Here is a 15746-nt window from a genome sequence, read left to right on the forward strand (position 1 = left end):
GAAAATTCATGTAAAAAAAAGATCGGGTATAAAAAATTGTATGATTTTTTTGACCAGAAAACATTGTATGATTTATAGATTAGCATAGTGCAATAGTTTATCTCATCGGCTTCATGCACACTCTTCAACCCCAGGAAGGTTCTAGCTCTTACCTTTACAATTCAGCTTGGATGCTTGACTTTAGGGCATTTAAATTCATCATTATTTACTTTTCAGGTCAAAAACACACTAAGACACACAAAAATTGACATTATTATAAAGATAAGCTCAGTAGCAAGCATATATTTTCATTTGTATCATCCATAAGAATGATGACTTTGAATTGATTTTTGATATTTTTTATAGTCTTGCTGCATCAGTACTTAGTAGACCCAGCCAATTTGAGGTTGGATACTAGTACGCTGATAGATATGTCTGATTGACAGATGTTTATGATATACTCACATATCTAATTATGATTCACTTCGTTTACTCAATACTTTTCAATGAGTTTACATGTGAACATATTTAAAAGCACAAAATATGTCCAAAACGAAAGCCCAACTAAAATTCATACCATTTAAACCTTGTAATTTCAGTTGATTAAGGGGGTGTTTGGATGAAAACTAACTCATAATTTTAAAAGTAATTTTACAGTATAAGAAGTAAATATGTACAAGAGGTTGTCTTAATTTGCAAAAAAAAGTGTTTTTTAAGAGCACTTTTGAGGTATTCCACACACGTCCTAAATATCATCTCAAGATAAAAATTTCAATGAAGGCTAGAATTATATATATATATGGATAAAACACATAATTAAAGTTTTATTCATAATTGAATATATGTGTCTATTTTTAACAAACGAAACCCTAATGGCCACTTAAGGGTTGAGCCTTGATCCCAGCAAAATCTGCAACAGTGAAACCTACTTTTTCAAACCTTCCCTTCTCATTATTCTCTCTGAATTTCAAATACTCCGAGCACACAAATGGCTTGTATAACCTCTTGCATCCCTCTCCAACCACTTCATCTGGTGCCACAACGACCTTCTCATCCTCAAAGCACCAGAAGAAAGCCAGAGAAAACCTATTCACAGGCTGTTTCAGAACCACCCTATGCTCAGAAGATCTTAACTTCTCATTGCTCCAAGCTTGAAGCATATCCCCTATGTTCACCACAAGTGTGCCTTCTGAAGGGTCTATGTCTACCCAATTTCCCTCCTTTGATCTCACCTGGAGCCCTCCTATGTCATCTTGGTATAATATAGTGATACAGCTCATATCTGTGTGCTTTCCAAGTCCTTCAACTTCTTCCGTGGTTTCTGGAGCAGAGTAGTTGTTTATCCGTAGGTAGCCATGGCAGTTCTTGAACTCTGCTTCATAATATTTCTTCTCATATCCTTCTCCTAGACTCATCAGCACAACCTTCAGGATTTTCTCCGAAAGTTCTGCCATCTTGTTTCCATATTCATGAAGTATCTCACTGTACAAAACATAGAGAAGCAATCTTAAAGCTCAATCATATATTTGCAGAAAAAGAGTGAAAAAGCACAGAGGCTTCAGACAAATATACAGGACATAGCAAACAATAGTTGGATTGAGTAAAAAGAATTTCATTCCTCTCGAGTAAGATCTCTTTTGTCAATAAAATAATCACGCTAAAAGAGATATTCTCATTTTAGGACCAACAATACTTAAATATGAAAAGTTGGTAACATAGAATGCTGGATAGTTTTTACCAAAAATATAATAGACATGACATGATGTGATTGGAAATACCGAAGTATACTTTGACGATGCGTTTGAGAGTTAAGAAGGAATAAATCCCAAAAAGCCAAAAAAAAAAAAAGAACAAATGGAAGTGAAAAATTGAAACCTTACCTAAATTCATAGTTTTGTTTGCCAAGGAGGACATCTGCAGAACTTTTAGCAGAAACATAGAAGTTAGGCCCATTAACTCTGAGGCTCTCAAAGAAAGGAGAAGCAATGAAGTGAGGAGTGTAAGATTTTAGGGAGGAGAAAGGGCCAAGTTTGAGCTTAGTATCAGAAGGGAGGCTGAAGAGGAATTGAGACAATGAGTGAAGCTTTCTGAAAAGATCTTTGGAGATTCCATGATTGACTATGTGAAAAAATCCCCAGTCTTTGCAGGCTTTCGAAAGGGAAGATAAAGAGGATGACTCTAGTGGCTGAGAAATGTCTAATATGGGAAGATCAACAGAGAATCTGGGCTTAGACATTATGGTCTAGGATGTAGGAAAAGACAGGGGGGGTATCTTGCACCTATGTTTCGGGTTATTTAATGTACAGAAGGAGAAGGTTGGTCAGAAGCTTAGAGATGAAGAAGAAGGCCTCTTTTTCATTTGTCAATCAAAGGGATGAACTTCCACCAATGATTTATAGCACAACACCAAAAACTAATTTCATAGAGGCATGGTCCCTTGTGTAGCGTTTGAATAGTCTTAAAAATCAATTTAATACAAAATTTCTTCAAAACAATTTACATTATAATATATAACACACGCTTTGCATGAAGATTTTTTAAACTTCAAGCATGGACAAAACATAATTTTATTGTAATTAATATGTTCAAATAAGTGCTTGATTTAGAAAAAAAATCTAATATAATTTTATGTGTTACTTTTAGCTCAAAAATTCAAAATATTCTGTAAACACATATAAATAATTTTCTTATTACTAGATTGAGCAATAAAGTTTTATGTGAAAATCTTTCCACCTAAATCATGTCAGCTAAATTGTCGTGGTTCGAGTCCATTTGCTATTAGGTCTTTTCAAATTAGAATGTTGATCCACCCAAAGGCCAATACATATGATATTTAATTATTAATTAAAATATGAACAAAAATTAATGATTTAGTCTGAATTGAGTTGCCATGGGTGATCATTACTCTATGGCCATGATAATAATGAGATGCTACCACTTTGAAAAGGCTATCCTCCAACAAGGGGCATGCAAAGATACAAAGTTTTGTCCCTCAAAAGTGCATTTAGTTTTTTCTCTCTCTAATGTGCTGAAAGAAAGTTTGACAAAAAAAAAATGTGCTGAAAGAAAGATATTACTCAAAATATTTTAATCAATGTATACCCGCTTCCACACAAAAATGCATGGAAAAACATATAGACTTGTAATAATACACACACTAGGAAAAAAAATTCAAGAAAGAAGTAATTTGATATAACTGAGGGGAGAAAATGATAAATAACAGGACTAGTTAAAAATAGCAGAGACAAATGGAAGGTGTTCCAGATAGATCCTATTATTAGTTTCTTATTCTGAATGGAATATAAGTTCATATTCATCATGGACAGGCTGGGAAGGAAGCACAACAGCCACAAGGAGTTTGTATATTCCGCTATTCATGGAGCTCACATTCTTTATCAGAAAGTTTTGATTTGACCAGCCTTGGTCAACACAAGCATCTGGAAGAGCTTGAGGATGAGTTTAAGTAATATATAAACAATTAAGTGAGGAGAAGTACAACCTACACAGATGCATTCTTCAGCTAAAGATGATTCAGATATGACTAGAGGTAGAGTGTGTTCACAGAAACAACAAGAACTACCAGCCATGGCCTCACAGAATTACTTAAAATTTGGGCATTAATATACTAAAAAATGCTCATGAACATATGCTATAATGCTATTATATCACTCGAAAGGCATGTGATTATAATTCCACGTTGAAGGAATGGAATTTGATATAGAATCTTTTGTGCATAATGGGTTTTTCAACCACACAGACTCACTTGTCATAGGTGAGTCCCAAAATATTTGTATTGATATTCGAGGCATCCATTAGGTCTGCTTTGTCATTGTGCAATTAAGGTGCGGTGATATTAGAGGTGTATCTATGTAGCTCAGAATCCAATCAATTTTCTTCTTTTTTGGTGACAATCAATTTATTTTGATTCAATCACATTGAATCAAGTCAGGTCTGATCAAAAATAAATCTATAGGATCGAACTGAACCATTGGGCTCGTCTTAAGGGCTAACATGGTTTAACGAACATGATCACTTTCTTCCTTTTAAAAGTTTTTTTTTTTCAAAAGAGAAACTTTTATGAGACTCGTAGGGAAATTCTAGTTTTTTTACAATGAAAAAACTACAATTGTCGGGACTTCTATGAAATTCTTTAAGAGTCGCCGTGTAATTTTTACTGGGGGAAGAAAACCATCCAGATGAGTTAAACCACACTTTCAAGCTCGATTAAAAAGAGTATGATTTTGAACTAGATCAAAAACTTAATCCAGCTTTTGAAAACACCAATATGGCCATCAATACTGCTATGGGGGTAGAGGATAGAGGCTAGTTTCATTCTAATAATGGCAAGGTATGAGAAGAAATCCACATGAAGAGTGTGATTAAGAATCAGAGGTAGCATTGCAAAATTAGATTGAGGCTAAAACTTTGATGCAAAGTCACCAATTAAAAAAAAAAATTATATGAACTGCAAAACATATAAAATTTTATATTATCATATATAATATGAATCATAAATCTTATAGAGAGAGAGAGAGAGAGAGATTTTAACGTGAAGTTCTTTTTTTTTTTGGGGGCCAATAACGTGAAGTTCATTTGAATCTTAATTAAACTCACAAACAGCATCCGGATACAACATATATGCAGAGTGCGGAAGAATCTTTGATAAATCTATATATGCATGTGGGCAACTACACCAATCAAAAATTGAATTATTAAAGTCAAAGATTCATTGATAATATCCTACATTCACAGGCTTCGAACATGTACAGGCATCTAGAAAACCATAGGTGCCCAAGATTAATATATTCGTCAGCACACAGACTTGGTTCAAGGCTTTAAGGTCAGCTAGGCTCAATCTCAAACAGTTAATCTGCACACAAATGATTCACTCGAAGACCTGTGCCTGCTAATTAAGACCAGACACCAATCAGACAAAATGATGTCCAAAACATTATAGGATTGACCTAAGGAAGAAAGACCGCGTTCCAAATCACAAGGGAATCCAAGAAAGCAAGGGGCAGAATCTGAGCACTAGATTGCCGGGAAACAAAAAGCTAGGATTTAATAATTGAAAATGTCCAAAAAGGCAGAGAAGATGGAACATTGAACGCAAATTTGGTATAGTGATCACTTACGCATTCGACGTAGAGTGGTGATATTGGACTTCGACCGAACACTTCCAATCGCCACCATTTTCACTGCTTTCATGATGATCAGAATTTATTTGGATCGACCGAACCCCATTTAGGATTGTCGCGCGTTATGGCGACAAAGTGAAATGGGACTGTACCCCATAACACGTAAAACAATATATTAACCGTTAAAAGAAGCAAGCAGGAACACAAACCATAAGAAGTGAAAATGACAAATAAGAAAGACGCTTCATGAGAAAGTTATAATTTGAAAGGAACATAATACAAACTGTAAAACAATGAGTTGGCCAAAAAAAAAAAAAAACTGTAAAATGTTGAAGGGTAACTATATTGCTGTTAACTCAAGAATCAACCCGATAAATTCGTTAAGTCGTTTGTAACAATGAAGAATGAGTTGCTAATAAGTACTCCTCCGGTCCTTATTATAAGACCCAATTTGACTTTTTATTTGGTCCTAATTATAAGACCCAATCCATTTTCTCTCTTATATTTATGCATTTTTTCCAAGATAATCCTTCTAATAATGATAGTTTTAGCCAATATACTTAATTGGCAAGGATATTTTAGGAATAACAACATTTATTTATTATAAATAACCAACTTAACTTACTTCCTTAATCTCCTCAAATAAGTCAATTGGGTCTTATAATTAGGACCGGAGGAGTATTTCACGGACTGTGTTCTCCACACATCCTAATCCAAGTTACAAGACATAAGAAATATTATTGTCTGACGCCAACTCTATAATTAAAATTAGAAATAAATGATAAATATGGAAGCTTACGACATAAGAAAAGTCTGAGAAGATTGGAGGGGTAGGGGAGGGAAGGGGAGGTTTCATCCTCACCTTGTTTGGTTTGATTAAAAAGGAGGGGAGGGGAGGGCATTTAATGATCCCTTGTTTGGTTCAAGGAGGGGAGGGGAGGGGAGGGGAGGGATAGTAATAATCAATTGACCATTTTACCCTTACATATTAGTTTATGTTTTATTGATATATTATATAAATTAATTTACATCTTAATTAAATTATATAATTTAATAAAAATTCAGTCTTACCATGTTAATATGTGTATTAAAAATTGGTATAGTAATTTTTTATTCTAATTAATATAATAATATATTTAAAATAATCAAATTAACAAATTTTATATGCTATAAGAAAAATGAAATTTTATTTTCTTTAGGCTATCTTTTTTTCCAGCTTTAAAATATATTTAATAAATAATATATTTATAAAAAACAATTAATTTTATAATATTATAATTTTTTATTTAAATATTTTTTATTTTTAAATAACTTTTATAATATATTTTTAATTATGATAATGTATATATTTTTTATTTTTTTACTTAGGATAATATATTTTTTATTTGAAATAAATATTATAATAATATATTTTATGGGAGAAGTGGAATATTAAAAAAGCCATAAGGGCATAATGGTCCAAAATTTTGGCTCCCCTCCAAAAACCCCAATTTGGAGGGGAGTCAAAATGGGGGGAGGGAGGGGAGGGGACATTTTAGCTCCCCTCCCCTCCAAAATTTTTAACCAAATGAGGGGAAGGGCTCATTTTCCCTCCCCTCCCCTCCACTCCAACCAAACACACCCTTAGGGTATGTTTGGCTCAATGAGAGGAAGGGGAGGGGAGGGGTAAAGAGAGGGGACATTTTAGGAAGTGTTTGGATGAAAACCAAACCATAGTTTAAAAGTGATTTTACTATATACGAAGTAAATATATGAAAACATTTATCTCGATTTATGAAAAAAATACTTTTAAAAAGCATTTCTAATAATAGCCAAACACCCTTAATGTGAAATAGTGCTTTCGTTTTCATGTGCATTTGCCGCCCGTGTCATGGCACAAAAAGCTGGGAAGTAGCAATTCTAACTTGGGCCCAACAGAGCTTGCGATTACAAGGATCTGCCCAGCCCATTGACAACATAGTGAGAAGCCCATTAATGAAACATAAATATTCCTCTTAATTTTTCATTTGACTTTGACCTTATTGAAAGAAGATGACATGCCCCTTTCACCCACAGAGATACTACCTCCGATTCTAATTATAAGAGCTAGTTGACTAATTTGAGGAGATTAAGGAAGTAAGTTGAGTTAGTTATTTGTCCTAAATAGGTGTTGTCTTTCCTAAAATATCCTTGCTAATCAAGTGTATTAACTAAAACTATAATTATTAGAAGGACTATCTTGGAAAAAATTAAGTAAATATGAGAGACAAAATGAATTGGGGTCTTATATTTAGGACCAAAATAAACGTCAAACAGGGTCTTATATTAAAGATTGGAGGTAGTAGCATTTATCAAATTTCTTCAAACAAGGAAGACTGGTTTTGCATCTCTATCTGTTTAAACACTTGAAGGATCCTTAAAGGATTTAATATAAATAGGAACATATCTTATTTTACACTATTCATTTCCGTCACAACTTTTCCTTTTGTGCAGCATCTTCATGCACACATTTTCTATATAGACAAGACAAACTTCGAATTACAACAGAATTCATGCATGTGCACACTCTAATCAAAACAAGTAAATTAAATTTGATCCGTGTCTTGAGATATTTGTCAATATATATGCAAAAATACACAAATACATAGTACAGTATGTTCAATTATACAGTTTACGGGGGCATGGCTTCCTTCAAATTCACGTTTGGTTGAGCCGTAAAGACAAGAAAGGGGAGGTGGAGAGAGAGGTGTGTGAAACCTGAAAAGATGGATTTGTAAGAGGGTGTTTGGATAGAAACCAAACCATGGTTTCAGAAGTGCTTTTACGGATTACGAAGTAAATATGTGGAGGAGGTTACCCCGTTTTACGAAAAAGTAATTCTGAAACCGTGGTTTCAGTTTTGCCAAACACCCCCTAAGTTTTGAACAAAGAAGCATTGCTGGCTTTCTTGTTATATTCTCTTAGCCCCTTTCATTTCATCCATACTTGTGCCACGGATTGCTATTCTTAAACATAGAAAACAGTTCTGAGACCAGTGATAAGCAGAGAGTTTTGAAAAAATATACTGGTTTACCTTGACTGATCATACTAATAAGGATTTATTAAACCTTTCAATTTGAGATTCTGGATTGCAATTCTTTTACACAGTTTTTTCTTGGTCTTTTGTTCTCTTAAAATATTTTCAAGATTAGAAATCTCTCAGTATTAATCTCTCTTAACTTTTAAATTATGTACTGTTTTTCTTAAAATTTTAGCTCCAGATAGTTATTCGCTTACATTTTATTTTCATTCATGTATTCTATTATGTATTATAATTTCATGCTATGTACAGCAAGTGTCATTTTGTGTCGAGATGGTCGTAACATTATTTCATGTGTCACTATTTTATTTTTTGGTTACAATAATACTGTTTCTAGTCTTTAATATAAGACATAATTAACTAATTTAAAAAAACTAGTTAAGTTAATTATTTGTAATAAATAGGTATTATCTTTCTTAAAATACTCTTACTAATTACGTGTATTAACGAGAATTACTATTTGATGAAATCTTTAACACATATAAACTACAAAAACTATTTTAAAAAAATAAATCTAAAAAATAAAATAGAAAAGGAGACTTATGTGTAAAAATAAATTAAAAGTCAAACAAACTCTTATATTAATTATTAATAAATTGATATTCGTCTTCCGTTCTCGCCTTTGCAGTTTTTGCAAGTTCAGCTTGATGCCAATATAGTACTGTTCTCCAATCACTTTCTTATTCTTTCCACAATACTACGGAAGATATTAGCCGTTTCTGCAAATGGGCCTTCCTTCTTCTTCAATCAACTTACAGATCACGGGAATCACAAGTCTGAACCATTTTTTCTTCTTCTTCGACTTTGTTCAAAGAAAAGCGTTCTTCTTTTGGAGGGAACTGCTTCAAAATGGGGCATTCGCTTCAAATTCAAATAAATTAAAAGTAACTTGGAAAAGAAAAACTGGGGACCGTTGCTTTTTTGGCTACCGTTGTCTTCGAATTTTTAAATTTCGGTTTCTTCATGCTTTATTCTTACTCCTTTACTGCGTTTTTCAGTCAATCATTTTGCGTCTCAATCTAAATACTACAAGCTTCTTTGCTTGCTTTTCGCTTTTCCATTTCCAGAAGCATAGAAAATTCAAAGCTTTTAACTCCCCCCCCCCCCCCCCACTTTTACTCTTTATCCCATCCTATTCGGAATTTAAGTTAAATGTTCGTTGTACGTTTAAAATAGTCCCACCTAATTATATGTCTCAGGGTGATCATACAGTTCTCAAATTGAGAGCCCACTAACCCCAATTTGACTCAAACTCTAATGATTACTATGTGCAGGTTTTGAGGATTTCACCATTACGTTCTTGAGCTGAGATGGCAAAATCATCAATCCATGATGAAAATCATGATGTGGGCTATAGGCCCTCGGTTTATTCTGTGGATCACAATGATCACTTAAGCAGAGAAACTCCTGAAAACTCCCCACTGAGTGGTGATTCTCTCGCATACTTTCCAAGTGACTCTGAGACTTCAAACTTCTCAGAGCCTGACTATGGCTATTCCAGTGAACCTTTGCCTTCTCGGTGGCCAGCGTCTAAACCCCGAGCTAATCTAGCTGGTGTTTCTGGGCTACCAGTGAAGCAGCAAAGGAATTCATTAAGTGATAAACTTGATGATGACCAAGATCTCTTATCTTCAGGTGGGGTTGCACATATTGCAGTTTAGGTGTTGGTAAAATTTCCCTTTTCTTGATAAGCAGCATCTGATGTTGGTTTTCTTGATTGTGTGAACATCGTCAGAGCTTGAAATGATGAAGGAGAGATTTTCAAAGCTTTTGCTTGGGGAAGACATGTCTGGTAGTGGGAAAGGTGTCTGTACTGCAGTAACCATCTCAAATTCCATCACAAACCTCTATGGTAATTCTTTCAAAGCAGCAATAGCATATTGATTTTTACGGAATTCAAGAAAAATTTATGGTTTAGCCACATGAATTTAAAATTGTGAACAGTTCCATTGTTGGAAACGTGCTTCTGTTATAGCTTAAACATTGGACAAACTGATTCTGGACCAAAACATGAAGTTTAAAGTGTATTTTACTGTTAATTCAATGTCATTAAACATATTTGAATTGGGGATTTTACTTTACAGCCACTGTATTTGGACAAAATTTGAAGTTGGAGCCTCTGAAGCCTGAGAAGAAGGTTATGTGGAGAAGAGAAATGAATTGCCTTCTGTCACTTTGCGATTACATAGTAGAATTTGCCCCAACTGCACAATACTTGGCAGATGGAACAGTCGTGGAGGTAAGGTTCCGTAAACAATAGCTACAATATTTAAGAATGTTATATAGATTCTCGGATAGACCTAGCCAACAAAAGATAAATAGATAAAACAAATAAAAAATCATGAAGACATTTAAAAACATGTTGGAGAAGAGTACCAGAAGTATACCTGACATGTTATGTATTTCCCTATGATCAGCTTGATGTACCCATCTTTAATACACAGTCTAAGAATTTTCATGATGATGATTAGAATCTTTTTGTATCTAATATATTGGTAGTGATGTATCTCAGATGATGACAAGCAGACCAAGATCAGATATTTATATCAACCTCCCAGCTCTGCGGAAGCTTGATGCGATGCTCATTGTAAGACAAAACTCACTCTTAGTGCTTCTAGTTTATGAAAACCCTGTTTCACTCCATTGACCTCATGGCTCATATACATAAATATTTTTATGACAGGAAATCTTAGATGGTTTCTATGATTCTGAATTCTGGTATGTGGAGCAAGGGAGCCTATCAGGGGACTCGACTCGTTCGCGTGCCAGCTCATTTCGAAGGATTGTTCAGAGAAAAGATGAGAAATGGTGGTTACCAGTTCCTTGTGTTCTCCCCGGTGGCCTATCTGATAAGTCAAGGAAGCACTTGAGAGAGAAAAGGGATTGTGCTAACCAAGTCCATAAAGCTGCCATGGCAATAAACAATAGCATTATCGCAGAGATGGATATCCCAGAAACATACATGGCAGGTCTTCCCAAGGTTAGGCCTCATTGATGATTCAGTCGTTGCAATTTCTTGTTCTGTTAGTCATGGTTCAAAATATTATCAAAATGAGTTTGTATATTTCTTTCTGTTGAGCAATTATTCAGCAGATTTCATCAAATTTGATGTCACTCAGTAAATGGTTTGGGATTTGGTTATTCAATTCCAGTAGGCAGTAACTTCTTTCCTGACTTACATGCTCATTGTGACAAGCTTCTATTGGCTTCTTGAACCAATTTATGAATTATGACAGATAACTTATTTTAGTGCAAGAATTCTTTGGTAAGCTAATGAGAACACTAAATCATGTTAAGTCGATAGAATGCATTTAGTTTTCTCTTAATTTCTGACTTCGTCTTCATTTGGCATGTATTTTTCTTCCGAAAATTGATGCGTTCAGAGTGGAAGAACAAGTTTGAGAGATTCGATGTATCGCTTTATGTGCATTCCAGACAAATTCTCCCCTGAGCACCTTCTTAATCATCTCAAGATAAGTTCTGAGCACGAAGCATTGGAGCTGGTGGACAGAGTTGAAGCTTCAATGTATGCATGGAGACGTAAAGCTTGCCTTAGCCATTCCAAATCATCATGGAGCAAAGTGAAAGAACTCATGTCTGAATCTGACCGGATTGACAAAAACTACATGTTAGCTGAGAGAGCTGAGACTTTATTATTTTGCTTGAAGCAAAGATATCCTGAACTTTCTCAGACTTCCTTGGACATATGCAAGATTCAGTACAACCGAGTAAGTTTTATCAGTTATCTGTAGATTCATATCCTGAACATTCTATAGCACTCTTTGATCAAATACTGTGAATCTAAAGGTTGAATACTTCAACTAGTGACAGGAAGTTTGATGCCCCATTTAGAAATTTTTCAGTAAGAACAAAAATTATGTTGCGCAGGATGTAGGGAAAGCAATACTGGAGGGCTACTCAAGAGTGTTAGAAGGTCTAGCATTCAACATTGTGGCTTGGATTGAAGATGTTCTTCGTGAAGATAAGGCAATGAGGAAGCAAGGTACATAGAAATTCTATTTTTCTGGTTAATTGTAAACTTCAAGAATGCAGAGAGTTTTGGATGATGATGATGATATGAAAAGCTTCTCACTTTCATTTGTATGATGAAGCCTAAATTTTAGCACTCAGTAGAAGGATTTAAGCCATATTTATATCAACTTTTTGTTGATCATCTGAAATGTTTGGTGATACTACATATTAGCATGTGGGCTGCATATCGAGTTTTTATTTATTGTTGTTAACAAAAAAAACCTTTTCTGGATTCACAAACAGTGACTCTATGTTAATCAATGTATGTAGTCCAAAGTTGAAACTTCAAGGAGTTGACCATGTGAGAAGAAAGCATGTGATATATAATTAGATATGATAATTAATATGAAATTATTAAATTCTTACTATTTTCCTTTTTAATTCCAGTCCTCTTTTTAATTAAAAAAATATGCACAATTTTTTCAAACTATAATATGACTAAAATGCTCTCAAATGCGGGTTTTTTATTGTTAAATATAAACGACAAAAGATATGTTGAGTTTTTTTTTCAATATTGAAGAGTTTTTGTGGATAACTATAAATTAAATTTATTACAAGCTTTCAGAATTGATTTTTCCCCTAAAAGTTAAGAAACGCATACTTCTATTCATTTGAAGTTGAAATGAAATGAATTATCTATGTGTAACGTAAATAAAACTCTAATAACAGTGTTATTAATAAACCGTATACAATCGTACAATGATATAATATGTTAAGTTATATAGTAACAAAAGATTAATTTCTTAGTCACTTATGTTGACTTGTGCTTAAATATGAGGCTGCGTACGCTTAGTAGAAAATATAATGATTAATAATTGCAAGAGTGTATTTATATTTAATATGCGTGCGGTGAATAGGATTGCCTCCTGTAAGTTAATAGATTACATGTGCTTTAAAAAAATAAATAAATAATGAGGACGAGATATGTGGCAAAAAGAAAAAAAAGCTTCCAAAATTTATGGGTTTGGAAAACATCAAATTGATGGATGATTATTAGCGAGACATGCAAGCAGTGAGAATTCAAATCGGCTAATGCTGGGATATTTTTTTTTCTACGATAAAAATATTTTGACCAGCATGGCAATATACAGTCATATTTATGACATTTGACCACCAAAAATTGCCTTTTAATACTTTATTCAGCTATTAAAAAGGGAAGAGCCGGTTGCATTGATGGAGTCTTGTTCAAAATCCGATATAGTATATTATTTACATTTAAATGTTTAATAATGTTGTACTGCAAATATGAAGTGCAGGATATTTTTTAAGATTTGATGAGGGTATTTTTGGAAAACAGTGCTATTTTTTAACCATTAACTAACTTAACTAAATTTCTTATTTTTTCTAAATTAGTCAATTGAGTCTTATAATCAGAACCAGAGATAGTACTACCTCTTGTCTTAATTATAAGAACAAATTGACTAATTTGAGGACATTAAGGAAATAGGTTGAGCTAATTATTTGTCCTAAATAGGTGTTGTCTTTCTTAAAACATCTGTACTAATCAAGTATATTAACTAAAACTATAACTATTAGAAGGATTATCTTGGAAAAACTTGAGTAAATATAAAAGACAAAATGGATTGGGATCTTATATTTAGGATCAAAATAAAAGTCAAATAAGATGTTATATTAAGGACCAGACATAGTATATGCTAACTTCATATTTGTCTTGAATTTATTTAAATTTTCTCTTCAAGTTGCACTTACTGAGTACTCATTTCAAACCTTGAATTATATTTTGTGGTCGATATCCTTACAAGCACTCACGAGTAGGGAGACTGGGGGACTATTTATTGTTATTAATGATGTTTTATAGAAAAGTTTTCTTATTGCTTGAAATTAAAAATTATTGCTATGATTTTTTCCAGAAAAAATTAATGATATGATGTTATCTTAAGAATAAAAATTGTTTTTATCTTTCACTTAAAATATTCATTTATTAATGGATTATAACATTCTTGTATTTAACATATACTAAATAAACTGGTTGGATTATAACCCTTGATAGGTTAATATAAGGAAGGGTGAATAAAACTGAATCGTAATGGACCACTAAATCAAACTAAATGCATTTTTAATTTTTTGATTTAATTATTTTTGGATTTGCTTTAGTTTTTATTTTTCTTAAATGTGGTGTTCGACAATAAAAGAATAATTTGGTTTCAAACCCAAAAACTGAAATACTATCTTCGGTCCTAATTATAAGAGTTAGTTGACTAATTTGAGGAGATTAAGGAAAGAAATTAAGTTAGTTATTTGTAATAAATATATGTTATTTTTCCTAAAATATTCTTACTAATTAAGTGTATTGGTTAGAGCTATCATTGTTAGAATAACTACCTTGAAAAAAATACATATGTATGAGAGACAAAATAGATTGAATTCTTATATTTAGGATCAAAATAAAAGTTAAACAAGATCTTATATTAAAAACCGGAAGTAGTATATGAGTGTATATAATATTTAATATTTTTTGTCAACGTATGTAATGTTTTATATATTATGAAACTAAGTTGGCAATATCTTAACAGGCCCAAGTATGTCTGGTTAAGACAAAAATACGGCCAAGTGTACTTCTAAACCCAACCCAATATATCTTAAACTTTAAGGTTGCTTTTGATAGCAAGCATTAAAAATTAGAAATTAAAATTGAGATTAAGAAAATCTATTAAAAGAGTGTTTAACATAAGAAATTATTTGTTATATGGAATTAGCAAAACTCATATGTGTGATTGAGGAATACCATGAGAAGAAGTGATATCCCTTAATCCCATCTTTATAATCTTTATAAGTTTACCTAATCGTATGTAACAAACAATTATTTATACTAAATAAAATAAATTTTTTAATTACAATGTTTTGTACCAAACCCACCTAGCTTTTGTCTCTCAGTGTTAGTATCGGCCCAGCAGAATGCTTTTGCCGTTGGTGTTCTTTCTGATCTCTATGCATTTCACCGCTCCACCATAAATTCTCTCTGCCCCTACCCTACTCCAACTTGGTAGTTTCCACCGCCTGTCCAGGATTGAGCCCTGGGATTTGACGATGAACTTAAAAAGCCACCTATAGACGCTGTACGTCCAATCATTTCGGATAACACTTGCATCCTCTGTCTTATCGCGGTTGTTGGCACAGAGTTAGCCGATGCTTATTTCCCAGATACCGTCATTCCTTTCCACACCCAAAACTCACAGCCGCATCCTCTGCCTCACCACCTCACAATTCCAGAAACACTCCCATGTCTTTGTCTTGTAGATTAATCTCAAGTGCCATCAGCTAGCTATCTCCCTCACACTCTTTTACTCTTCCTTACTATCAGGGTATCGCCTCCCCCTCTCTGCCCACATTGATTATTTTGTCCGTCTTTGCGGTGTCTCTAATTATTGCTTCTTCTCCACTTCATCTCCACATTGATGCTTTTGTTCTTCTTCTCTGCAGTCTTTGTGCTGTTTGTGCTCACTACGGCGTTGTGCTTACTGCTTCATCTACCTCACACTTGGGATCTCACAGCAAGTTTAAACAGGAAAAAAAGCTAA

At 33.5% G+C, this 15746-nt stretch overlaps 2 protein-coding genes across 2 annotated transcripts; one reads left to right on the forward strand and one right to left on the reverse strand.

Moving 5' to 3' along the window:
- Positions 1-748: 748 nt before the first annotated feature.
- On the reverse strand, positions 749-2349 carry LOC114726709 (gibberellin 20-oxidase-like protein). Its single transcript, XM_028913388.1, has 2 exons — positions 1860-2349; positions 749-1461 (listed from the first exon to the last, which is right to left on the reverse strand). Exons 1-2 carry the CDS (start codon positions 2213-2215, stop codon positions 849-851), a joined length of 969 nt encoding a protein of 322 aa, XP_028769221.1. The 5' UTR covers positions 2216-2349; the 3' UTR covers positions 749-848.
- A 6766-nt stretch (positions 2350-9115) lies between these two features.
- Positions 9116-12349, forward strand: LOC114726708 (rop guanine nucleotide exchange factor 2). Its single transcript, XM_028913387.1, has 7 exons — positions 9116-9810; positions 9911-10027; positions 10260-10414; positions 10688-10762; positions 10859-11155; positions 11559-11903; positions 12064-12349. Exons 1-7 carry the CDS (start codon positions 9486-9488, stop codon positions 12184-12186), a joined length of 1437 nt encoding a protein of 478 aa, XP_028769220.1. The 5' UTR covers positions 9116-9485; the 3' UTR covers positions 12187-12349.
- The last annotated feature ends 3397 nt before the right edge of the window (positions 12350-15746 follow it).

The sequence above is a fragment of the Neltuma alba genome, unplaced genomic scaffold (genome assembly GCF_004799145.2).
Source record: "Neltuma alba isolate B1F8T4 unplaced genomic scaffold, ASM479914v2 tig00012401_pilon, whole genome shotgun sequence".
Taxonomy (NCBI): Eukaryota; Viridiplantae; Streptophyta; class Magnoliopsida; order Fabales; family Fabaceae; genus Neltuma; species Neltuma alba.

Bases quoted from the DNA above. Each gene is read 5' to 3' on its own strand.
- LOC114726709 (XM_028913388.1), bottom strand. From the start codon at position 2,215: ATGTCTAAGCCCAGATTCTCTGTTGATCTTCCCATATTAGACATTTCT. The intron at 1,462-1,859 runs GTAAGGTTTCAA...TGTTTTGTACAG, and splicing joins AAACAAAACTATGAATTTAG to TGAGATACTTCATGAATATG.
- LOC114726708 (XM_028913387.1), top strand. From the start codon at position 9,486: ATGGCAAAATCATCAATCCATGATGAAAATCATGATGTGGGCTATAGG. The intron at 9,811-9,910 runs GTGGGGTTGCAC...GAACATCGTCAG, and splicing joins CCAAGATCTCTTATCTTCAG to AGCTTGAAATGATGAAGGAG. The intron at 11,156-11,558 runs GTTAGGCCTCAT...TGATGCGTTCAG, and splicing joins ACATGGCAGGTCTTCCCAAG to AGTGGAAGAACAAGTTTGAG.